Here is a 26,226-nt window from a genome sequence, read left to right as displayed (position 1 = left end):
TAGGTACCTGCAGGTGTCTCAGGGGTCACTCTACGTACCTGCAGGTGTCTCAGGGGTCACTCTAGGTACCTCCATGTGTCTCAAGGGTCACTGTAGGTACCTGCAGGTGTGTCAGGGGTCACTCTAGGTACCTGCAGGTGTCTCAGGGTCACTGTAGGTACCTGCAGGTGTCTCAAGGGGTCACTCTAGGTACCTGCAGGTGTCTGTCTCAAGGGTCACTCTGGGTACCTGCAGGTGTCTCAGGGGTCACTCTAGGTACCTGCAGGTGTCTCAGGGGTCACTGTCGGTACATGCAGGTGTCTCAAGGGTCACTCTAGGTACCTGCAGGTGTCTCAAGGGTCACTCTAGGTACCTGCAGGTGTCTCAGGGGTCACTCTAGGTGCCTGCAGGTGTCCCAGGGGTCACTCTAGGTACCTGCAGGGGTCTCAGTGGTCACTGTAGGTACCTGCAGGTGTCTCAAGGGTCACTCTAGGTACCTGCAGGTGTCTCAAGGGTCACTCTAGGTACCTGCAGGTGTCTCAGGGGTCACTCTAGGTGCCTGCAGGTGTCCCAGGGGTCACTCTAGGTACCTGCAGGGGTCTCAAGGGTCTCTCTAGGTACCTGCAGGTGTCTCAAGGGTCACTCTAGGTACCTGCAGGTGTCTCAGGGGTCACTCTAGGTACCTGCAGGTGTCTCAGGGGTCACTCTAGGTACCTGCAGGTGTCTCAGGGGTCACTCTGGGTACCTGCAGGTGTCTCAAGGGTCACTCTAGGTACCTCCAGGTGTCTCAAGGGTCACTCTAGGTACCTGCAGGTGTCTCAGGGGTCACTCTAGGTACCTGCAGGTGTCTCAAGGGTCACTGTCGGTACCTGCAGGTGTCTCAGGGGTCACTCTGGGTACCTGCAGGTGTCTCAAGGGTCACTCTAGGTACCTCCAGGTGTCTCAAGGGTCACTCTAGGTACCTGCAGGTGTCTCAGGGGTCACTCTGGGTACCTACAGGAGTCTCAAGGGTCACTCTAGGTACCTGCAGGTGTCTCAGGGGTCACTCTGGGTACCTGCAGGTGTCTCAAGGGTCACTGTAGGTACCGGCAGGTGTCTCAAGGATCACTCTAGGTACCTGCAGGTGTCTCAGGGGTCACTCTAGGTACCTGCAGGTGTCTCGGGGGTCACTCTATGTACCTCCATGTGTCTCAAGGGTCACTGTAGGTACCTGCAGGTGTGTCAGGGGTCACTCTAGGTACCTGCAGGTGTCTCAGGGGTCACTCTAGGTACCTGCAGGTGTCTCAAGGGGTCACTCTAGGTACCTGCAGGTGTCTGTCTCAAGGGTCACTCTGGGTACCTGCAGGTGTCTCAGGGGTCACTCTAGGTACCTGCAGGTGTCTCAGGGGTCACTGTCGGTACATGCAGGTGTCTCAAGGGTCACTCTAGGTACCTGAAGGTGTCTCAAGGGTCACTCTAGGTACCTGCTGGTGTCTCAGGGGTCACTCTAGGTGCCTGCAGGTGTCCCAGGGGTCACTCTAGGTACCTGCAGGGGTCTCAGGGGTCACTGTAGGTACCTGCAGGTGTCTCAAGGGTCACTCTAGGTACCTGCAGGTGTCTCAAGGGTCGCTCTAGGTACCTGCAGGTGTCTCAAGGGTCACTCTAGGTACCTGCAGGTGTCTCAAGGGTCACTCTAGGTACCTGCAGGTGTCTCAAGGGTCACTCTAGGTACCTGCAGGTGTCTCAGGGGTCACTCTAGGTACCTGCAGGTGTCCCAAGGGTCACTCTAGGTACCTGCAGGTGTCTCAAGGGTCACTCTAGGTACCTGCAGGTGTCTCAAGGGTCACTCTAGGTACCTGCAGGTGTCTCAAGGGTCACTCTAGGTACCTGCAGGTGTCTCAGGGGTCACTCTAGGTGCCTGCAGGTGTCCCAGGGGTCACTCTAGGTACCTGCAGGTGTCTCAAGGGTCACGCTAGGTACCTGCAGGTGTCTCAAGGGTCACTCTAGGTACCTGCAGGTGTCTCAGGGGTCACTCTAGGTGCCTGCAGGTGTCCCAGGGGTCACTCTAGGTGCCTGCAGGTGTCCCAGGGGTCACTCTAGGTACCTGCAGGGGTCTCCAGGGTCACTGTAGGTACCTGCAGGTGTCTCAGTGGTCACTCTAGGTACCTGCAGGTGTCTCAAGGGTCACTCTAGGTACCTGCAGGTGTCTCAGGGGTTACTCTAGGTACCTGTAGGTGTCTCAGGGGTCACTCTGGGTCACTCTAGGTACCTGCAGGTGTCTCAGGGGTCACTCTAGGTACCTGCAGGTGTCTCAAGGGTCACTCTAGGTACCTGCAGGTGTCTCAAGGGTCACTGTAGGTACCTGCAGGTGTCTCAAGGGTCACTCTAGGTACCTGCAGGTGTCTCAGGGGTCAATCTGGGTACCTGCAGGTGTCTCAGGGGTCACTCTGGGTACCTGCAGGTGTCTCAGGGGTCACTCTAGGTACCTGCAGGTGTCTCAGGGGTCACTCTAGGTACCTGCAGGTGTCTCAGGGGTCACTCTAGGTGCCTGCAGGTGTCTCAGGGGTCACTCTAGGTGCCTGCAGGTGTCCCAGGGGTCACTCTAGGTGCCTGCAGGTGTCCCAGGGGTCACTCTAGGTACCTGCAGGGGTCTCACTCTCTCTCTAGAGGCCCTTGTCATTTCTGCTCTCTCTCCCTCCCTCCTCCAGGGCCACGGTCCCTCCCTCTCCTCCCCTCCCTCTCTCCTCCCGGGCCCGGGGCCCTCCCTCTCCTTCTCTTCCTCCAGGATTCTTCGTCTCTCCCTGCTCCCTCCCTCCTCCAGGGCCACGGTCCCTCCCTCCTCCTCCTGGCAGTGCCAGGGTTAATCCCTCTCTGCCCAGTTTCGGCCCCCGCGGCCGGAGCCTTCCACCGAGAGCGGCGGGGGGAGGAGGCCGAGGGTGGGGGCCCAGGGGGGGGGGGGGGGGGCGGGACCGGGATCCGGAGCTACGGAGGGGAGAGGGCGCAGCTGAGGGCACTCACCCCGGAGGACCGACGGACACTCACTCAGAGGGACCGACGGACACTCACCCCGGATGGGCTGACGGACACTGAATAGAGAGGGACTGACGGACACTCACCCCGGAGGGACTGACGGTCACTCACCCCGGAGGGACTGACCGACACTGAATAAAGAGGGACTGACGGACACTCACCCCGGAAGGACTGACGGACACTCACCCCGGAGGGACTGACGGACACTCACCCCGGAAGGACTGACGGACACTCACCCCGGAGGGACTGACGGACACTCACCGGTACTCACTGGAGAGGGAGTGAGTGCTACTACCAGAGCGGAATGAGGGCACTCGTCGGAAGGGAGTGACGGACACTTACCTGAGTGAGAGTGAGCGCCCCCCCGGAGCTGGACTGAGGGCCACTCATGGGAAAGGAGTGAGGCCCCCCGGACGCCATGTTCGAGCGGGTGCAGTCTGCGCTGAGGACGGCCAAGGACTTCAACCGTAAGGAGGGGGGGGGGAGGGGGGGCAAGGGGGCGTGACGTCATTAGTGTGCGGGTGTGAGTGACAGTGTAACGGTGGAGGTGCAGGTGAGTGACCTGGAGGTGAGTGAGTGAGAGTGCGAGAGTGCAGGTGAGTGTGAAACGGTGTTCACGCGTGCACGCTCCCATGCACGTGTGCACGCGCAGCTGTGAGAGTGCAGGTGCATGCACGAGCCACAGTACAGGTGTGTGAGGAGATGCGCGAGTCTGTGCAGGTGAGCGTGCTGGCGTGGCACTACACAGGTGTGTTTAAGTGCCTCACGTACCTCAGGCTCGAGCCCCTTGCAGGAGTGTGTGAGTGCAGGTGTGACTTTAAGTATGATTGCACATGCTTGTGAGTGCAGGTGAGTGAGTGCAGGTGTGTGAGTGCAGGTGAGCGTGCTGGCGTGACACACTGCACAGGTGTGTTTGAGTGCCTCACGTACCTCAGGCTCGAGCCCCTTGCAGGAGTGTGTGAGTGCAGGTGTGACTGTCAGTATGATTGCACATGCTTGTGAGTGCAGGTGAGTGAGTGCAGGTGTGTGAGTGCAGGTGAGCGTGCTGGCGTGACACACTGCACAGGTGTGTTTGAGTGCCTCACGTACCTCAGGCTCGAGCCCCTTGCAGGAGTGTGTGAGTGCAGGTGTGACTGTCAGTATGATTGCACATGCTTGTGAGTGCAGGTGAGTGAGTGTAGGTGTGTGAGTCTGTGCAGGTGTGTGAGTGCAGGTGCCACACTGTGTTTGAGTGCCCACATACCGAGAGGCTCAAGTCCCTTAGGAGGTGAGTGAGCACAGGTGTGACTGTGTGATTTCACCGCCCTGTGAGCGCAGGTATGACTGCAAGAGTGATTATAGAGACCTGTGAGTGAGCACAGGTGTGACTGTAAGAGTGACTGCACATGCCTGTGAGTGCAGGTGAGTGAGGGCAGGAGTGACTGTAAGAATGATTGCACATGCCAGTGAGTGCAGCTGAGTGAGTGCAGGTGTTACTGTAACTGTGATTGAACAGGTCTGTGAGTGCAGGTGAGTGAGTGTAGGTGTGACTGTAAGAGTGATTGCACATGCCTGTGAGGGCAGGCGAGTGAGCACAGGTGTGACTGTAAGTGTGTTTGCACATGCCAGTGAGTGCAGCTGAGTGAGTGCAGGTGTTACTGTAACTGTGATTGAACAGGTCTGTGAGTACAGGTGAGTGAGTGTAGGTGTGACTGTAAGAGTGATTGCACAGGTCTGTGAGTGCAGGCAAGTCAGCACAGGGGTGACTGTAAGAGTGATTGCACATGCCTGTGAGTGCAGGTGAGAGAGCGCAGGTGTGTGAGTGCTGCACTTGCTGGTGTGTGAGTGCTGCACTTGCTGGTGTGTGAGTGCTGCACTTGCTGGCGTGTGAGTGCTGCACTTGATGGTGTGTGACTGCTGCACTTGCTGGTGTGTGAGTGCTGCACTTACTGGTGTGTGACTGCTGCACTTGCTGGTGTGTGAGTGCGGCACTTGCTGGCGTGTGAGTGCTGCACTTGATGGTGTGTGAGTGCTGCACTTGCTGGTGTGTGAGTGCGGCACTTGCTGGCGTGTGAGTGCTGCACTTGCTGGTGTGTGAGTGCTGCACTTGCTGGTGTGTGACTGCTGCACTTGCTGGTGTGTGAGTGCGGCACTTGCTGGCGTGTGAGTGCTGCACTTGCTGGCGTGTGAGTGCTGCACTTGCTGGCCTGTGAGTGCTGCACTTGCTGGCGTGTGAGTGCTGCACTTGCTGGTGTGTGAGTGCTGCACTTGCTGGTGTGTGACTGCTGCACTTGCTGGTGTGTGAGTGCGGCACTTGCTGGCGTGTGAGTGCTGCACTTGCTGGTGTGTGAGTGCTGCACTTGCTGGTGTGTGAGTGCTGCACTTGCTGGTGTGTGAGTGCTGCACTTGCTGGCGTGTGAGTGCGGCACTTGCTGGCGTGTGAGTGCTGCACTTGCTGGCGTGTGAGTGCTGCACTTACTGGTGTGTGAGTGCTGCACTTACTGGTGTGTGAGTGCTGCACTTGCTGGCGTGTGAGTGCTGCACTTGCTGGCGTGTGAGTGCGGCACTTGCTGGTGTGTGAGTGCTGCACTTGCTGGTGTGTGAGTGCTGCACTTACTGGTGTGTGAGTGCTGCACTTACTGGTGTGTGAGTGCTGCACTTGCTGGCGTGTGAGTGCTGCACTTGCTGGCGTGTGAGTGCGGCACTTGCTGGTGTGTGAGTGCTGCACTTGCTGGTGTGTGAGTGCTGCACTTGCTGGTGTGTGAGTGCTGCACTTGCTGGCGTGTGAGTGCTGCACTTGCTGGTGTGTGAGTGCTGCACTTACTGGTGTGTGAGTGCTGCACTTGCTGGCGTGTGAGTGCGGCACTTGCTGGTGTGTGAGTGCTGCACTTGCTGGTGTGTGAGTGCTGCACTTGCTGGTGTGTGAGTGCTGCACTTGCTGGTGTGTGAGTGCTGCACTTACTGGTGTGTGAGTGCTGCACTTGCTGGCGTGTGAGTGCGGCACTTGCTGGTGTATGAGTGCTGCACTTGCTGGTGTGTGAGTGCTGCACTTGCTGGCGTGTGAGTGCTGCACTTGCTGGTGTGTGAGTGCTGCACTTGCTGGTGTGTGAGTGCTGCACTTGCTGGTGTGTGAGTGCTGCACTTGCTGGCATGTGAGTGCTGCACTTGGTGTGTGAGTGCTGCACTTGCTGGCGTGTGAGTGCTGCACTTGCTGGTGTGTGAGTGCTGCACTTGCTGGCGTGTGAGTGCAGCACTTGCTGGCATGTGAGTGCTGCACTTGGTGTGTGAGTGCTGCACTTGCTGGCGTGTGAGTACTGCACTTGCTGGCGTGTGAGTGCTGCACTTGCTGGCGTGTGAGTGCTGCACTTGCTGGCGTGTGAGTGCTGCACTTGCTGGCATGTGAGTGCTCCACTTGCTGGCGTGTGAGTGCTGCACTTGCTGGCGTGTGAGTGATGGACTTGCTGGTGTGTGAGTGCTGCACTTGCTGGTGTGTGAGTGCTGCACTTGCTGGCGTGTGAGTGCTGCACTTGCTGGCGTGTGAGTGCTGCACTTGCTGGCGTGTGAGTGCTGCACTTGCTGGCGTGTGAGTGCTACCCTTGCTGGCGTGTGAGTGCTGCACTTGCTGGCGTGTGAGTGCTGCACTTGCTGGCGTGTGAGTGCTGCACTTGCTGGCGTGTGAGTGCTGCACTTGCTGGCGTGTGAGTGCTGCACTTGCTGGTGTGTGAGCGCTGCACTTGCTGGCGTGTGAGTGCTGCTGACAGTGAACAGTGAGGTGATTGTATGTAGATGTGTGTGTGTTCGTGCAGATGTGAATTTGGGAAGGCATGTATTCGTGTTGCACTATTAAGGTGTGAGCGGCGGTGCAAGGGTGCACGAGTGCGAGGGTGCACGAGTGCAAGGGTGCACAAGTGCGAGGGTGCACGAGTGCGAGGGTGCACGAGTGCGCGCACAGGTGGGTAATGGTAGGCGCATACACGCGGGAGTACGTCCGCCAAGTATTTACTGACTGAATGGGTGATTAATTAAAGGGATTTGGCGCTGGAATAGAATTCCACTCGTTCTTCATTGCCCTGTAACTATGAGTGCGGTGCTTATGAGGTAGGGAGACACGCCTCACCCCCAACACGTGACCCATACAATCACCAATGTAGTGTACTTTAATTCTCCAGCACACACTAGCCTTAAATGCAGAGTTCATTAGTGTTTGTTTGAGATTTTCACAGGTTTCTTTTCATTCTCTCAGTCCTTTTGTTCAGTTCCTTCGCGAACACGTGTTTCGTCGCATACAAGGATTCAACCCGGGACTTCCTCAGGGCTAAAGGAATACAGAACACACGTTCCATTGTGATGTGACACTATATTTTCTAATCATTTGATTAAGAGTACATGATACATTGTTGTTAGAAGGGGCGATCTCAGAGGGTCAGGTTGTGCTCACCCGACCACCCCAGGACCCACCTCTCCCACAGATCTTGCCGAGTCTTATCGTGAGGTCCTCCCCGGGGAGGACTTCGAGTCTAAGATCGTACACACTGAGCTCACACCACACTTACGAACGGACACCACAACGTTGAATTTCAGTAACAAGTTCTTTATAAGCAGTGAAAGAAAGTAGCACTCTTATGTACACAATGATCGAGGGATCACCAACTCTTTGAGGATTCAGGGAGAGGGAAGCGGGACAGTCTTTAGCCTTTGGACCAGTACGAGGCGTACCCTGCGCACAGCTCTCAATCCTCGAGCCGGGGGATACGGGAGGTGATGGCGTACTGGCTGCTTCGCTCACGTCGGGTCGACTCGGTCGTGATGACGATCTCGATGGTCCAGCCGGACCAGAGTACTCCTCGAGCCGCGACTAGGTCAGCAGGGCTCGATCCGGAGAAGTTCGTGAAGAGCCGCGACAGCGTCAGCAGAGCTCAGGTGGTTACAAGTTCAAGCTCGAGCCGCGACAGCATCAGCAGGGCTCCGAGGTCTTAGCGAGGACGAGCCGCGACAGCGCCAGCAGGGCTCCGAGGTCTTTAGAGAGGACGAGCCGCGACAGCGCCAGCAGGGCTCCGAGGTCTTTAGAGAGGACGAGCCGCGACAGCGTCAGCAGGGCTCCGATGGTTACGAGTTCAGCTCGAGCCGCGACAGCGTCAGCAGGGCTCCGAGGTCTTTAGAGAGGACGAGCCGCCACAGCGTCAGCAGGGCTCCGATGGTTACGAGTTCAGCTCGAGCCGCGACAGCGTCAGCAGGGCTCCGAGGTCTTTAGAGAGGACGAGCCGCCACAGCGTCAGCAGGGCTCCGATGGTTACGAGTTCAGCTCGAGCCGCGACAGCGTCAGCAGGGCTCAGGTGGTTCAGTTCCTTGTTGCGAGGAGGGAGCCGCGACAGCGTCAGCAGGGCTCAGCGATGCGAGGTTGAGTTCTTCTCAGGGTCAGCCGCGATCAGATCAGCAGGGCTTCAGGTCCAAGATACAACTGCCCGCTAATTGTCGAGCGGGCCCAGATATAGTCCAGTGGCCCTTTGATGTCCGGACCCTCGCAGGCGGAGGTCTCAAGCCCTGGGGGCTGGTCGTTGGCGAGGTCCGGCGGTTGGCTCTTTGATCCTTTGAAAAGATGGGTCCGGGAATTCCCAGACGCCCAGTAGGTCTGGAGCCAGCACTCGGGGAGGCCAGAGGTGCGATCGAAACTGGCCCCCAGGGGGAGGCCAAAGGTGTGACAGATACCGGTCTCTCAGGGGAGGCCGGAGGTGCCATCGAAACTCCCTGGCTTCTCTCACTCGGGGAGCCCTTTACCCCCCGGCCGGGACTGGCGCACCTTTGGAGTCTGGGTTTCGCTGGGGCCGGGGTCACGCTAGGCCCAGGGAGACAGGGATCTCGGGAAGGGAAAATGGCTGCCGGGCCTTGTGGGGCACGCAATGGTTAGGCGCTCGGAGCCGGGAGTGGGACGGGATAGGCAGGCCTGGTCGTTGGTTACGGGGGTCTGGGCTTATCGGGAGTAGGACGACCAGGCTCGGGGTGCAGGCTACACTAACGGGGATGCTGCGCAGGGGACTCGGGGTGCAGGCCTACGCTCACAGGGTGTGGAGGGACAGATCCGTACCACGCCACGAGGCCAGGTCCAACAATTGTCAATACCGCGTACCCAATCACATGCACTGATCGCACCCCCAATAGTGATTCTTCACCACGCGCAAAATCAAATCTAATTCTGTGCTGCTCCCACCCTAGTGTGTTGTATGAGGGTGAGATCCGCATCGTTAGAGAAACTTATGACCGGCATTGATAAGTACCTGTTTCTATGGAGCCCGATTCACAGAAATAACTCAAGACAAAATCCTAAACTTACTACCATTTTGGTATTCACAGAAGGCACTTACTCATTTCAGTATTCACAGAAGGCACTTACTCATTGTGGTATTCACAGAAGGCAGTTACTCATTTCGGTATTCATTCACAGAAGGCACTTACTCATTGTGGTATTCTCAGAAGGCACTTACTCATTTCAGTATTCATTCACAGAAGGCACTTACTCATTGTGGTATTCACAGAAGGCACTTACTCATTTCGGTATTCTCAGAAGGCACTTACTCATTTCAGTATTCATTCACAGAAGGCACTTACTCATTTCGGTATTCACAGAAGGCACTTACTTATTTCGGTATTCTCAGAAGGCACTTTCTCATTTTGGTATTCACAGAAGGCACTTACTCATTGTGGTATTCTTAGAAGGCACTTTCTCATGTTGGTATTCACAGAAGGCACTTACTCATTGTGGTATTCACAGAAGGCACTTACTCATTTTGATGTTAACAGAAGGCACTTACTCATTTTGGTATTCACAGAAGGCACTTACTCATTTTGGTATTCTCAGAAGGCACTTACTCATTTCGGTATTCACAAAAGGCACTTACTCATTTTGGTATTCACAGAAGGCACTTACTCATTTCGGTATTCACAGAAGGCACTTACTCATTGTGGTATTCACAGAAGGCACTTACTCATTTCAGTATTCACAGCAGGCACTTACTCATTTCAGTATTCACAGAAGGCACTTACTCATTGTGGTATTCACAGAAGGCACTTACTCATTTTGGTATTCTCAGAAGGCACTTTCTTATTTTGGTATTCACAGAAGGCACTTACTCATTGTGGTATTCTCAGAAGGCACTTACTCATTTCAGTATTCATTCACAGAAGGCACTTACTCATTGTGGTATTCACAGAAGGCACTTACTCATTTCGGTATTCTCAGAAGGCACTTACTCATTTCAGTATTCATTCACAGAAGGCACTTACTCATTTCGGTATTCACAGAAGGCACTTACTTATTTCGGTATTCTCAGAAGGCACTTTCTCATTTTGGTATTCACAGAAGGCACTTACTCATTGTGGTATTCACAGAAGGCACTTACTCATTTCGTTATTCACAGAAGTTAGGAGTCTTAACTTTAGGAATCCTAAATGCCTTCTGTGAATACCGAAAGTCTTAAAAATAGGATTTTTCTCAGTTTAGGAGTCCTAAAGTTAGGACTCCTAACTTCTGTGAATATCGAAATGAGTAAGTGCTTCTGTGAATACCAAAATGGTAGTAAGTTTAGGATTTTGTCTTAAGTTAGTTCTGTGAATCGGGCCCTCTGTCACAAAAGTCCCCGGTCAAAGCAAGGAGATAAAAAAACAGGAGAGACACAAGGCCACCATAAATGATCAAAGTTTTACTACCACTTGGTAGTATCTTCACTAAAACTCTTATCTGCTCCATAATGGGACACCATACCTGAAAGCCGGTTGTAATTCCGTCGCGGTAAGGGCATAACACTTCTGTGGGCGGGTTCTGCAAAGATGTAAAACCCTCACCAGACTTCAACATTATTAAACTTATGACCCAAAGTCTCATAACGGAAACCGGTATATATCGCCGCACACCTCGCGATGTAAGTTATATTTTTTTCGTACGATTATCCTTTAAACAAAATCATGTTTATTACGTAAATAATCACAACTTGTTTCCCCTTCGACGCTATCCGAAGTTTCTATAAAACACGTTTCTACTCTTATAACTCGTAATATGCTTAGCGGTGCCGCAGCAGTTGTTTCCCGGAAGCGCCGAGCGAGGGCGCTCGCGTGAACCGCCTCTGGGTACGGCCCTTCCAATACGTCCAACAACAATGAGAACGGACTGTTGCTACTGTGCCCTGCGTAATGCTCCAACTGCGAGTATTCCAGGCCCGCGCATGCCTCGCCGCGGCAGTCCAGGTTTTTTCCTGTTGTATTTTGGAACTTGTAGTCTTGTTTATCCTATTATAAAACCAGCAATACAAGTCCCAAGCAATGGCAAAGCCAATAGGTTTGGTCTTGGCAAGCTGATCAGTGGCTACATTAAAAAAAATGTATTTTAAGTATATTCTACAAAAAGAAAACATTATAAACCAAACTACAGCGCCTAAACGGACACATACCAACAATACAAAATTGACATCTTTAATTAACCCCTTCAATGCTTATGACGAGCTGAGCTCGTCATAACTGCCGCTGCCTTCCCACGTGCGGCGAATTCCCCGCCTGTGCGGGCGTTCTAAAGGAGTGGGCGGAGTCGTGACGAGCTCAGCTCCACTGTGCAGCATGACGAGCTGTGCTCGTCAGGAGCACCGCGGCACCGCGCTCGGCCCCCCGCCCCGCACTTCGGGGGAATTTGCCCCGCGTGGAAGGGGTTAAAAAAATATCTTTTGCATATAATTGTGATAGTGCAGGACGGCGCTTCCTTGCTGGCAGCTGAGCTTTGAACAAGTCTGCACCCATTTTAGTTTTAATGCACACCCCAGGAACGTTTGATTCTTATTAATGCAAAAAAGGTATGATTGGTTTTGAATTAATGTAATCCGAAGAAATGTTTTAAACACATAAGGATGTCACATAAAAAAGGATAAAGAATGGAAAGAAAAAGCATCAGTAAAGTCAAACATTGGCCGTCATGCCTGGAGCTGAAGGGCACTACTTTTTTGGCGGATGTGCACGTGTGCTGTCACTCAGAGTGCAAGGGGGCTGGAGGCTGGAGTGGGTGGACCCGTTGCCCCATGCTGAATGCAGTGATGGGGGCAGCAGGATGTTAATGACAGCTGGGCAGGCCAATAGATGAAGGGGGCGGACCCAAAGCCTCCCTTTGAATGGATATATTTTTGTAAACATTAATTCTGGTTTGTTCAACTGCACGAGGCTGTGGACAGCTTGGGGTGTCTCTAAACCAGGCACAGGCACCGGAACTCGCGCCTCTGGCCAGGCACGGACCTGGGAAACCCGGCAGCTGTGCAGGACGCGTGTGTGAATGAATGTACGGGGGGGTCAGGGTTACCCCGCCCACCCTGTACATCAACAGGACACCCTGCTTCCAAGCCTGGGTCTGCCTGTCACAAATCATGGGGCCCGATTCACAGAACTAATTGAAGACAAAATCCTAAACTTACTACCATTTTGGTATTCACAGAAGGCACTGACTCATTTCGGTATTCACAGAAGGCACTTACTCATTTTGGTATTCACAGAAGGCACTTACTCATTTTGGTATTCACAGAAGGCACTGACTCATTTTGGTATTCACGGAAGGCACTTACTCATTTCGGTATTCACAGAAGGCACTGACTCATTTAGGTATTCATGGAAGGCACTTACTCATTTTGGTATTCACAGAAGGCACTGACCCATTTTGGTATTCACAGAAGGCACTTACTCATTTCGGTATTCACAGAAGGCACTGACTCATTTTGGTATTCACGGAAGGCACTTACTCATTTTGGTATTCACAGAAGGCACTTACTCATTTCGGTATTCACAGAAGGCACTGACTCATTTCGGTATTCACAGAAGGCACTTACTCATTTCGGTATTCACAGAACTTACTCATTTCGGTATTCACAGAAGGCACTTACTCATTTCGGTATTGACAGAAGGCACTTACTCATTTCGGTATTCACAGAAGACACTTACTCACTTCGGTATTCACAGAAGGCACTTACTCACTTCGGCATTCACAGAAGGCACTTACTCATTTCGGCATTCACAGAAGGCACTTACTCATTTCGGTATTCACAGAAGGCACTTACTCATTTCGGTATTCACAGAAGGCACTTACTCATTTCGGAAGGCACTTACTCATTTCGGTATTCACAGAAGGCACTTACTCATTTTGGTATTCACAGAAGGCACTTACTCATTTCAGTATTCACAGAAGTTAGGACTCCTAAATGCCGTCTGTGAGAAAGTCTTAAAATTAGGATTTTTCTCAGTTTAGGAGTAGTAAAGTTAGGACTCCTAACTTCTGTGAATACCGAAATGGTAGTAAGTTTAGGATTGTGTCTTAAGTTATTTCTGTGAATCAGGCCCACAGTCACCAGGGTTTGTATGTCATTCAAGGCTGTAATCCCAGAATGCACCAGGGTGGTAATGCTAAACTCAGATCTGACCTCATACAATGAGTTGGTAACTGTGTGCGCTTCATGGTGGTGTGTGACAGCAGGTGCAGGTGTGTGAGGACACGGCAGGTGAGTGTGAGCACACGCCCAGGTGAGTGTGAGTGGCCACTGTGAGGACATCAACAATATTCTTACGGGCAAGTGCTTCTGTGTGACAGCCGGGCTGGGCCAGGGTCAGTCACATGTCAGGTAAAGTCAGGCAGGGCTCGGACATAGTTAGTCACACGTTGGGTAAAGCAAGGCCGGGCTGAGTCAGAGTTGTCAAATGTCAGGTAAAGCTAAGCAGGGCTGGGACAGAGTCAGTCACATGTCAGGTAAAGCTAAGCAGGGCTGGGACAGAGTCAGTCACATGCATGTTGGGTAAAGCTAGGCAGGGCTGGAACAGAGTCAGTCACATGTTGGGTAAAGTCAGGCCGGGCTGGGACAGAGTCAGTCACATGTCAGGTAAAGTCAGGCCGGGCTGGGACAGAGTCAGTCACATGTCAGGTAAAGTCAGGCCGGGCTGGGACAGAGTCAGTCACATGTCAGGTAAAGTCAGGCCGGGCTGGGACAGAGTCGGGCACATGTTGGGTAAAGTCAGGCCGGGCTGGGACAGAGTCAGTCACATGTTGGGTAAAGTCAGGCCGGGCTGGGACAGAGTCGGGCACATGTTGGGTAAAGTCAGGCCGGGCTGGGACAGAATCAGTCACATGTCAGGTAAAGTCAGGCCGGGCTGGGACAGAGTCGGGCACATGTTGGGTAAAGTCAGTCCGGGCTGGGACAGTCAGTCACATGTCATGTAAAGTCAGGCCGGGCTGGGACAGAGTCAGTCACATGTCAGGTAAAGTCAGGCCGGGCTGGGACAGAGTCGGGCACATGTTGGGTAAAGTCAGGCCGGGCTGGGACAGAGTCAGTCACATGTTGGGTAAAGTCAGGCCGGGATGGGACAGAGTCAGTCACATGTCAGGTAAAGACAGGCCGGGCTGGGACAGAGTCAGTCACATGTCATGTAAAGTCAGGCCGGGCTGGGACAGAGTCAGTCACATGTCAGGTAAAGTCAGGCCGGGCTGGGACAGAGTCAGTCACATGTCAGGTAAAGTCAGGCAGGGCTGGGACAGAGTCGGGCACATGTTGGGTAAAGTCAGGCAGGGCTGGGACAGAGTCGGGCACATGTTGGGTAAAGTCAGGCAGGGCTGGGACAGAGTCGGGCACATGTTGGGTAAAGTCAGGCAGGGCTGGGACAGAGTCGGGCACATGTTGGGTAAAGTCAGGCCGGGCTGGGACAGAGTCGGGCACATGTTGGGTAAAGTCAGGCCGGGCTGGGACAGAGTCAGTCACATGTCAGGTAAAGACAGGCAGGGGCACTGTCTGGCTCAAGTTAATTTCTCAGCCAGGTAGACAGGGAAGAGTGACCAGGGGGCCCTGTATGCGATGCAGCCAGAGCAGGCCCTGCAGGGTGGGCTGATGTGGGGGTCGGACAGAGCAGTGTGCTGTGGATAGAGACCCTTCAGCAGGGAGTTGCCTCCGAGGTCGTCTTGGGGTAGGGAGGGTCCTCCTTGGTTAGGACAGGAGAGGTTTCACCATGGAGCTTTGGGTTTCCTGGTGAAGTGAGCGTTCAAGGAGCGGTCGGTTTCAAGGGATTTTGCGTTGAGTGTCTGCAGGACTCTGACTCACACACATCCCTCGTGACTCCGACTCACACACATCCTTCGTGACTCCGACTCACACACATCCCTCGTGTCTCCGACGCACGCACATCCCTCGTGAGTCCGACTCACACGCATCCCTCGTGACTCCGACTCACACACATCCCTCGTGACTCCGACTGACACACATCCCTCATGACTCCGACTCACACACATTCCTCGTGACTCCGACTGACACACATCCCTCGTGACTCCGACTCACACACATCCCTCGTGACTCCGACTCACACACATCCCTCGTGACTCCGACTGACACACATCCCTCGTGACTCCGACTCACACACATCCCTCATGTCTCCGACGCACGCACATCCCTCGTGACTCCGACTCACACGCATCCCTCGTGACTCCGACTCACACACATCCCTCGTGACTCCGACGCACACACATCCCTCGTGATTCCGACTCACACACATCCCTCGTGACTCCGACTCACACACATCCCTCGTGACTCCGACTGACACACATCCCTCATGACTCCGACTCACACACATTCCTCGTGATTCCGACTCACACACATCCCTCGTGACTCCGACTCACACACATCCCTCGTGACTCCGACTCACACACATCCCTCGTGACTCCGACTCACACACATCCCTCGTGACTCCGACTCACACACACCCCTCGTGACTCCGACTCACACACATCCCTCGTGACTCCGACTCACACACATCCCTCGTGACTCCGACTGACACACATCCCTCGTGACTCCGACTCACACACATCCCTCATGTCTCCGACGCACGCACATCCCTCGTGACTCCGACTCACACGCATCCCTCGTGACTCCGACTCACACACATCCCTCGTGACTCCGACGCACACACATCCCTCGTGATTCCGACTCACACACATCCCTCGTGACTCCGACTCACACACATCCCTCGTGACTCCGACTGACACACATCCCTCATGACTCCGACTCACACACATCCCTCGTGACTCCGACTCACACACATCCCTCGTGTCTCCGACACACACACATTCCTCGTGATTCCGACTCACACACATCCCTCGTGACTCCGACTCACACACATCCCTCGTGACTCCGACTCACACACATCCCTCGTGACTCCGACTCACACACATCCCTCGTGACTCCGACTCATACACATCCCTCGTGACTCCGACGCACACACATCCCTCGTGACTCCGACTCACACACATCCCACGTGACTCCGACTCACACACATCCCTCGTGACTCCGACGCACACACATCCCTCGTGACTCCGATGCACACACATCCCTCGTGACTCCGACTCACACACATCCCTCGTGACTCCGACGCACCCACATCCCTCGTGACTTCGACTCACACACATCCCTCGTGACTCCGACTCACACTCATCCCTCGTGACTCCGACTCACACACATCCCTTGTGACTCCTCCGACGCACACACATCCCTCGTGACTCCGACTCACACACATCCCTCGTGACTCCGACTCACACATATCCCTCGTGTCTCCGACGCACGCACATCCCTCGTGACTCATACGCATCCCTCGTGACTCCGACTCACACACATCCCTCGTGACTCCGACTCACACACATCCCTCGTGTCTCTGACGCACGCGCATCCCTCGTGACTCCGACTCACATGCATCCCTCGTGACTCCGACTCACACACATCCCTCGTGACTCCGACGCACACACATCCCTCATGACTCCGACTCACACACATTCCTCATGATTCCGACTCACACACATCCCTCTTGACTCCGACTCACACACATCCCTCGTGACTCCGACTCACACACATCCCTCGTGACTCCGACTCACACACATCCCTCGTGACTCCGACTCACACACATCCCTTGTGACTCCGACTCACACACATCCCTCGTGACTCCGACTCGCACACATCCCTCGTGACTCCGACTCATACACATCCCTCGTGACTCCGACGCACACACATCCCTCATGACTCCGACACACACACATCCCTCGTGACTCCGATGCACACACATCCCTCGTGACTCCGACTCACACACATCCCTCGTGACTCCGACTCACACACATCCCTCGTGACTCCGACGCACACACATCCCTCGTGACTTCGACTCACACACATCCCTCGTGACTCCGACTCACACTCATCCCTCGTGACTCCGACTCACACACATCCCTCGTGACTCCGACTCACACACATCCCTCGTGACTCCGACTCACACACATCCCTCGTGACTCCGACTCACACGCATCCCTCGTGACTCCGACTCACATGCATCCCTCGTGATTCCGACTCACACACATCCCTCGTGACTCCGACTCACACACATCCCTCGTGACTCCGACTCATACACATCCCTCATGACTCCGACGCACACACATCCCTCGTGACTCCGACTCACACACATCCCTTGTGACTCCGACTCACACACACCCCTCGTGACTCCGACTCACACACATCCCTCGTGACTCCGACTCACACACATCCCTCGTGACTCCGACTCACACACATCCCTCGTGACTCCTCCGACGCACACACATCCCTCGTGACTCCTCCGACGCACACACATCCCTCGTGACTCCGACGCACACACATCCCTCATGACTTCGACTCACACACATCCCTCGTGATTCCGACTCACACACATCCCTCGTGACTCCGACGCACACACATCCCTCATGACTTCGACTCACACACATCCCTCGTGATTCCGACTCACACACATCCCTCGTGACTCCGACTCACACACATCCCTCGTGACTCCGACTCACACACATCCCTCGTGACTCCGACTCACACACACCCCTCGTGACTCCGACTCGCACACATCCCTCGTGACTCCGACTCATACACATCCCTCGTGACTCCGACGCACACACATCCCTCGTGACTCCGACTCACACACATCCCACGTGACTCCGACTCACACACATCCCTCGTGACTCGGACGCACACACATCCCTCGTGACTCCGATGCACACACATCCCTCGTGACTCCGACTCACACACATCCCTCGTGACTCCGACGCACACACATCCCTCGTGACTTCGACTCACACACATCCCTCGTGACTCCTCCGACGCACACACATCCCTCGTGACTCCGACTCACACACATCCCTCGTGACTCCGACTCACACACATCCCTCGTGACTCCTCCGACGCACACACATCCCTCATGACTCCGACTCACACACATCCCTCGTGACTCCGACGCACACACATCCCTCATGACTTCGACTCACACACATCCCTCGTGATTCCGACTCACACACATCCCTCGTGACTCCGACTCACACACATCCCTCGTGACTCCGACTCACACACATCCCTCGTGACTCCGACTCACACACACCCCTCGTGACTCCGACTCGCACACATCCCTCGTGACTCCGACTCATACACATCCCTCGTGACTCCGACGCACACACATCCCTCGTGACTCCGACTCACACACATCCCACGTGACTCCGACTCACACACATCTCTCGTGACTCCGACTCACACACATCCCTCGTGATTCCGACTCACACGCATCCCTCGTGACTCCGACTCACACACATCCCTCGTGACTCCGACTCACACACATCCCTCGTGACTCCGACTCACACACATCCCTCGTGACTCCCACTCACACACATCTCTCGTGACTCCGACTCACACGCATCCCTCGTGACTCCGACTCACACACATCCCTCGTGACTCCTCCGACGCACACACATCCCTCGTGACTCCGACTCACACGCATCCCTCGTGACTCCGACTCACACGCATCCCTCGTGACTCCGACTCACACACACCCCTCGTGACTCCGACTCGCACACATCCCTCGTGACTCCGACTCATACACATCCCTCGTGACTCCGACGCACACACATCCCTCGTGACTCCGACTCACACACATTCCTCGTGATTCCGACTCACACACATCCCTCGTGACTCCGACTCACACACATCCCTCGTGATTCCGACTCACACGCATCCCTCGTGACTCCGACTCACACACATCCCTCGTGACTCCGACTCACACACATCCCTCGTGACTCCGACTCACACACATCCCTCGTGACTCCCACTCACACACATCTCTCGTGACTCCGACTCACACGCATCCCTCGTGACTCCGACTCACACGCATCCCTCGTGACTCCGACTCACACACATCCCTCGTGACTCCGACTCACACGCATCCCTCGTGACTCCGACTCACACGCATCCCTCGTGACTCCGACCCACACACCTGCTCAGCGCCAGGATACCCTCGCGTGCGCTCTACAAATACACATACCATGGGCGAGCTGAAGCTTTACAGGTTCATTTCTGAGAAGGAGGCTGGAAATGAGGGTTGTTTGTTGCTGTTGGTGATCAGGAGGGATTCTGCCCACTTAAGGGAAGCCTGGCATGTGGCTAGCGGTGGTCCTTGTGGAAGCCCTGACCTGTCTCAACAGTAAAGCTCCCTCTACCCATGTGAAGGTTTTTAGGTGCTATGTAGATCAGCCTCTCTAACCTCTTGCTTCTCTTGTCTCCTCCACCTGCAGCTCGGTCTCTGGTGCCACACAAGGTGAGCGAGGTGCGGAAGGACAGCCCGGCCGGCCGCGATGGGCACCTGAAGGTGGGCGACCGCGTGGAGGGTGTCGACGGGCGGTCTATCGCCCATATGTCCCCACGGGACATCACCCAGCTCTTCAGACAGGCGGGCAACAAGATACGGCTACGAATTCTGTCCAAGAGCGATACAGGTAAGTGTGTGAGAGTCGCGGTCTAGCGTTGAGTACCTGAAAGAGAGCCGCAGGGCCTAGCGCCGAGACGCTGAGTGAGAGCCGCAGGGCCTAGCGCCAAGGCACTGAGTGAGAGCCGCAGAGCCTAGCGCTGAGAACCTGAAAGAGAGCCGAATAGGCTAGCGCCGAGACACTGAGTGAGAGCCGCAGGGCCTAGCGCCGAGACACTGAGTGAGAGCCGCAGGGCTTAGCGCCGAGACACTGATCGAGAGCCGCAGAGCCTATCGCCGAGACACTGAGTGAGAGCCGCAGGGCCTAGCGCCGAGACACTGAGTGAGAGCCGCAGAGCCTAGCGCCGAGAACCTGAAAGAGAGCTGAATAGGCTAGCGCCGAGACACTGAGTGAGAGCCGCAGGGCCTAGCGCCGAGACACTGAGTGAGAGCCGCAGGGCCTAGCGCCGAGACGCTGAGAAAGAAGTACCAATCCCCAAGCACAAGAGGGAGTTCCACGTTTGGTGACCCGGCGTCCCGGATTTGCCCGGGCAGTCCCGGCAGATTTCAGGAAATTAAGCTCATGTCCTGGTTTTTGGAGCGGGTCGGCTGAAAACGGTGGGAGGTATCTTTTTATGTTTTGTAAAGCAGGGATAGTTAGCAGCTGTTATAAGAAAGCAATTTAATTACCAGGCCTGCGACTGGCTGTAAAAATTGCCTTTTATGTATGTTCAAACTGCCCCCTCTGTCATTCTCTGCTAAGGAGCGCGGCCATTCCCTGCGCTGGGTTGAAGTAAAAGTGTAGTCCTTCTTCTATTTTTGGGAATTGTCCCTGTTTATACATTACTCATTCGGGCTCAGGGAGATGAAGTGATTTGCCCAGAATCACAGGATGTGGACGCGACCCCGAGGCTCGAACCCTGGTCTCCGGCACCAGCGTCGGGCGTTTATGCCACACCCCAACCTTCCGGCAGGGGGCGGGCTCTGGAAGGGGGTCTCAGACATTGCTTCTTTTCTCTGCGTCTCTTGAGACACCTCCAGGGGGCGCTGCTGTCACAGCTCTGGTTAATAATGTCTGCCTTATACCCCCCCATGGACCCGCTGCCAGGGACGGCCTTAGGCATGTGCAAGCTGTGCACCTGCACAGGGCCCCCAAACCCCAGGGGCCCCAACGCCAATATATATCCTTAATATAATAATCCTCTGAGGATGGATACTGTTGGACAGGCCGCATGTTCGAGCTGTACCTCCTCCCCGCAATGGGACCAGGACCCTGGCTCTCCCTGCATCCCCAGCCAGAGTCCACCAACGACCACCCGAAGTACCCTGCAATCCCTCCACTACAAGACACCAGCTCCGGACCCCGCTGGCCCGGGTCACCATCTACCCCACGACATCGACCCGGCCGCCATCTTGGGGCGCTGCAGCACGAGGCCGCGTGGCCTCAACTCGACCCTCACCCTGGGCCCGGCCGGGCCCGACATCGAGGCACCAACCTCCCCCCAGGAGGCAGAGTGACCACTTGGCGAGTCAATGGGAGAAGGAATCGTCAACGGCTCTCCTCCGCCAGGTGTCGATCACCCCAGGCCGCCTGGGCGCTGGCTCCACCCCCCTGCTGGGTGTCTGGACTCCCTCATCCCGGACCTCCCGGCCCCCAGGCGCGAGGGTCCGGACATCAAAGGGGACCAGACCTATAACTGGGGCAGGACCAGACCAGGAAGGCAGTTGTATCCTGGAGTCGAGAGACCCGAGAAGAACTCATCCGTGACTTGGCCTGCTGGCGCTGCCGCGGCCCTCTGCCTCGTGAAACCATCGTCTTGGCCTGCTGGCGCTGCCGCGGCCCTCTGCCTCGTGAAACCATCGTCTTGGCCTGCTGGCGCTGCCGCGGCCCTCTGCCTCGTGAAACCATCTTGGCCTGCTGGCGCTGCCGCGGCCCTCTGCCTCGTGAAACCATCGTCTTGGCCTGCTGGCGCTGCCGCGGCCCTCTGCCTCGTGAAACCATCGTCTTGGCCTGCTGGCGCTGCCGCGGCCCTCTGCCTCGTGAAACCATCGTCTTGGCCTGCTGGCGCTGCCGCGGCCCTCTGCCTCGTGAAACCATCTTGGCCTGCTGGCGCTGCCGCGGCCCTCTGCCTCGTGAAACCATCGTCTTGGCCTGCTGGCGCTGCCGCGGCCCTCTGCCTCGTGAAACCATCGTCTTGGCCTGCTGGCGCTGCCGCGGCCCTCTGCCTCGTGAAACCATCTTGGCCTGCTGGCGCTGCCGCGGCCCTCTGCTTTATGAGACTATCACCTTGGCCTGCTGGCGCTGCCGCGGCCCGATCCACAGACCCTCCAGCTCGAGGATTGTGAGCTCGCCTTTTACCACCACCTGTACCGATCCGGTACTAAGACTGTCCCGCTACCCCCTTCCCTACAGAGACTAGAAGTGAGAGGACCCCCGGGTCCAAGTTATCCTGTATCGCTGATATCCTTGCCTTAAGAACCTTATATAAAGCCTTGAACTCGACTTGGTGTGGTGCCTGTTTGTGGGGAGGGAGGGTACTTGTCTGTACGATCGCCGGAGACGGTCCCCCTCGGGGATCTCTCCCTCGGTATCCGGCCGACCCTCAGGGTCCCCGTCTAACATTGGTGGCCAGCGACGGGATCCGAACCTACGCATAATCGTACAGAAAGTCACTCGCCCCACCACACACAACAACCATGTCAATAGAGAGCGGAACAACGGAAAAATTTCAGATGGAAAAATTGGAAGACTACAACCACCGGGAACTGAAGCAATATTGCATAGAACTTGGACTTCCAACCACAGGTCTTAGCACAAAGGAAGACTTCAAACGAGCCCTAGAAGCTTGGGCAGAAACGGGTACGGCCGTACCCCGAACACAAACAACCGAAACGAGCCCCGCACCAACTAAAGAAAGAACGGATCTCTCCCTGGAAGAGATCCGAGAAAGAGAAAAAACCAGACTCCACGAATTAGAACTTGCCCGACTTCGCTTGGATGGGGAACTCAAGCTGGCAGAACAAAAAATAACCCTGGAACACTTACGACTCAGGGAAGAGCGGGAAGACAAGCAAAGACAGAGGGAGCTAGAGGAAAAGAGACTAGAATACGAACATGAGCGCAATCTCAAAGCACTGGAGATTCAGAAACAGAATAAAGACCTCGGGCTCCCCGAACGACCGACCCCGTCCGCCTCGACCGAACCCAAGGTTCACATCCCCAAAGATGTCATCCGGGAATACCACAAGAACGATGATATCCAGCAGTGGTTTAAAGCCTATGAGGTGGCAATGACCTCCCACCGGATTCCCCGAAGCGATTGGGGAGCCGGATTATGGGGGAGGTTTGTCAACGAAGGGCGGGACGCCCTGCTGCAACTCCCGGACCAGCTGATGACCTCCTACGACCACATGAAGGCCGCCCTCCTCACTCGATACGGGCTCACACCTGAGATGTACCGCCAACGGTTCCGCGACTGCAAACGGATTCCGGGTACAACTTGGGTGGAGTACGTGAACTTTTTTAGCCGAGCCTTCGAGGGGTGGATCAAGGGCAACAAAGTAACCACCTACGACCAACTCTTTGACCTTATCGTATGGGAACACCTGTCGAACAACTGCTTCGTGGAGCTCCGGCAACACCTCCTGGACAGCAAGCTAACCGACCCTCGACAACTCGCCGCCGAAGCCGACCGGTGGGAAAGCACCCGAGTTGGCCGGAGCGCACCCAGCGAAGTATCCAGATCGTATCGCCCCCGAGGGGGAGGAGGAAGTCAGGGTCGGGGGAGAGACCCCGGCCCCTCGTCACCCCCCAGAAACCCCTCGACCCCGGTTGGCCGGGGAAGCCCTGCCGTCCGGGCCGGTTTCCGGGCCAACATTACGTGCCACAGGTGCCAGCGACCCGGCCACTACGCCAGTGATCCCAACTGCCCAAAGAATCCGAACACTACTCCCCGCCAAGTTGCAGCGGCGGCCCTAGGGGAAGAAATAATCCCGGAAGACCAAGAGGAGTACAAGACCGATCCCTCTGAATGGGCACCCGCCGCCATGGCACTGGTCTGCTTAGGGGAGAGAGACATGATTCCGCGGGCCCCCCTTCCCGCCAACACACAGAAGTACGGTCAATAAGTCAACATCAATGGCCGCCGGGCGGAAGCCCTCCGCGACACCGGGGCCAGTGTAACGGCGGTCCGACGCCACCTCGTCACTCCAGACCAAATCTTGCCGAACATTCTTTGCCCTGTTCGATCAGCCGACAACTCCGAAAGCCTATGCCACATGGCCTGCGTCCCCTTCGAGTGGGGAGGAGTAACAGGGATGCTAAAAGTAACTGTCCGCGATGATGCCCCCGTGGACTGCCTCCTAGGAAACGACCTTGAAAGCTCTCCCTGGGCAGCTGTCGAACGGAGGGAGCACCTGGGGATGCTTGGCCTCCCCGAATGGGTCTGCGTCACGACCCGGTCCATGACCGCCCGCGCGGTCCCCAGCCCAGAAGAGCCCGAGTGGCCAGAACCTCCTCCCGCGCTCATCCCAGAGGAGGCCGCCCCAGAAGCCATTCCCTTGACCCAAACCGAAGAAGGACCCGACCAGCTTCGGGACGTCCCTGACCTGGCACAATGGCGGCAGGAGGGAGGCCCCACGCAGGAACAATTCCGGGCCGAGCAACAAACCTGTCCTTCTCTCGAAGGACTCCGGCAGCAAGCCCTGGCCCAGAGCACCGGGGATACCTCGGGGGCCCACTGGATCTACTGGGACCAAGACCTGCTCTACAGCGAGCAGAAAATTGCAGAACTAGGGGCCAGTCGGGTGCTGGTGGTGCCCCTTCGCTTCCGAGACTTCCTCCTGAACTTAGCCCACGACGTCCCCCTTGCCGGACACCTGGGGCAGGATAAAACCTACGACCGCCTGGTGACCCATTTTTTCTGGCCCCACATGCGGAAGGATGTCACCAACCACTGCAAGGCCTGCCCCACCTGCCAGGCCAGCGGAAAAAGTGGCCGAAAAATCAAAGCACCATTACAACCCTTTCCTGTCGTCACCACCCCGTTTGAACGAGTGGGAATAGACATTGTGGGGCCCCTCGACCCTCGAACAGCCCAAGGACACCGGTTCATCCTGGTCCTGGTAGACCACGCCACCCGCTATCCCGAGGCCATCCCTCTTCGGACTGTGACGGCCCCCGTGGTGGGCCGGGCCCTGATGGGGATCTTCTCCCGGGTGGGGTTCCCCCGGGAGGTCGTCAGTGACAGGGGCACGAACTTTATCTCCAGATATATGAAGTCCCTCTGGCAGCAATGCGGGGTCACCTACAAATTCACGACCCCCTATCACCCGCAAGGAAACTGACTGGTCGAGAGATTCAACCGCACCCTCAAGGGGATGATTATGGGTCTAGAAGAACCCCTTCGACGCCAGTGGGACGTACTGCTGCCATGCCTCCTGTTTGCCTATCGGGAGGTCCCGCAGAAGTCCCTCGGCTTCAGCCCCTTTGAACTACTGTACGGACACCCCGTCCGGGGCCCCCTCAGCCTAGTCAAGGAAGGTTGGGAGCAGCCTCCCCAGAAAACGCCCCCGGACATCTACCGGTATCTCCTGGCTCTCCGCAACCAGACCCGGCGGTTCCGAGACACCGCCAAAGCCAACCTCGAGGCCAGTCAGGAGGACATGAAGAGGTGGTACGATCAGCACACGTCCTCCATTGAGTTCGAACCTGGACAACAGGTCTGGGTGATGTCCCCGGTTGAGCCCTGTGCCCTCCAAGACAGATGGTCCGGGCCCTTCAAGGTAATCGAACGCAAGGGGCCCGTCACCTATTTAATCGACATGGAGACTGCCCGGAACCCCCTACGGGTCCTCCATGCCAACAGGCTCAAACCCCATTTTGTGCGATCCGAACTCAGCCTCCTAATGGCTACCGATACTGGGACAGAAGAAGACTCCGAACCCCTTCCGGACTTACTGAGGGCCTTCGAGCAGGATGGCTCAGTGGAAGGGGTCCAGCTCTCCGAGGCCCTGTCCCCGGAGCAACGCCAAGACTGCCAAACGCTCCTGAGGCAGTTCGCCTCCCTGTTCTCCCTCACCCCCGGAGTCACCCCCTGGTGCCTCCACGATGTGGACACCGGGGACAGCCCTCCTATTCGACACCGAGCATACCGCGTACCAGACCGGGTACGAGCCTGCATCCAGACCGAGGTGTCCAAGATGCTGACCCTAGGAGTGATCGAACCCTCAGACAGTCCCTGGGCGAGCCCAGTCGTCCTGGTTCCCAAGGCAGCTGCCCCGGGCGTTGCCCCTGAGCTCCGGTTCTGCGTGGACTATCGAGGGCTGAATGCAGTTACCCGGACCGACGCTCATCCCATCCCCCGGGCAGACGAGCTAATTGACCGGATGGGGGCCGCCCGCTACCTGAGCATCTTCGACTTAACAGCGGGCTACTGGCAGATCGGCCTCACCCCTAGGGCCCAA

The 26,226-nt window shown here is 56.1% G+C and overlaps 1 protein-coding gene across 1 annotated transcript in view; it reads left to right on the top strand.

Moving 5' to 3' along the window:
• The window catches only part of MAGIX (MAGI family member, X-linked), a 257,646-nt gene that overhangs the window by 124,202 nt on the left and 107,218 nt on the right, over positions 1-26,226 (top strand). Inside the window, exon 10 of the mRNA XM_078664524.1 lies at positions 19,592-19,792. Within this exon, the coding sequence (XP_078520650.1) occupies positions 19,592-19,792 (201 nt within the window). The remainder of the gene's footprint in view (positions 1-19,591; positions 19,793-26,226) is intronic.

This window comes from Lissotriton helveticus, chromosome 10 (assembly GCF_964261635.1).
Source record: "Lissotriton helveticus chromosome 10, aLisHel1.1, whole genome shotgun sequence".
NCBI classification, from domain to species: Eukaryota; Metazoa; Chordata; class Amphibia; order Caudata; family Salamandridae; genus Lissotriton; species Lissotriton helveticus.
The sequence above is the reverse complement of the archived record's forward strand: the minus strand, read 5'-3'. Positions and strand labels throughout refer to the sequence as shown.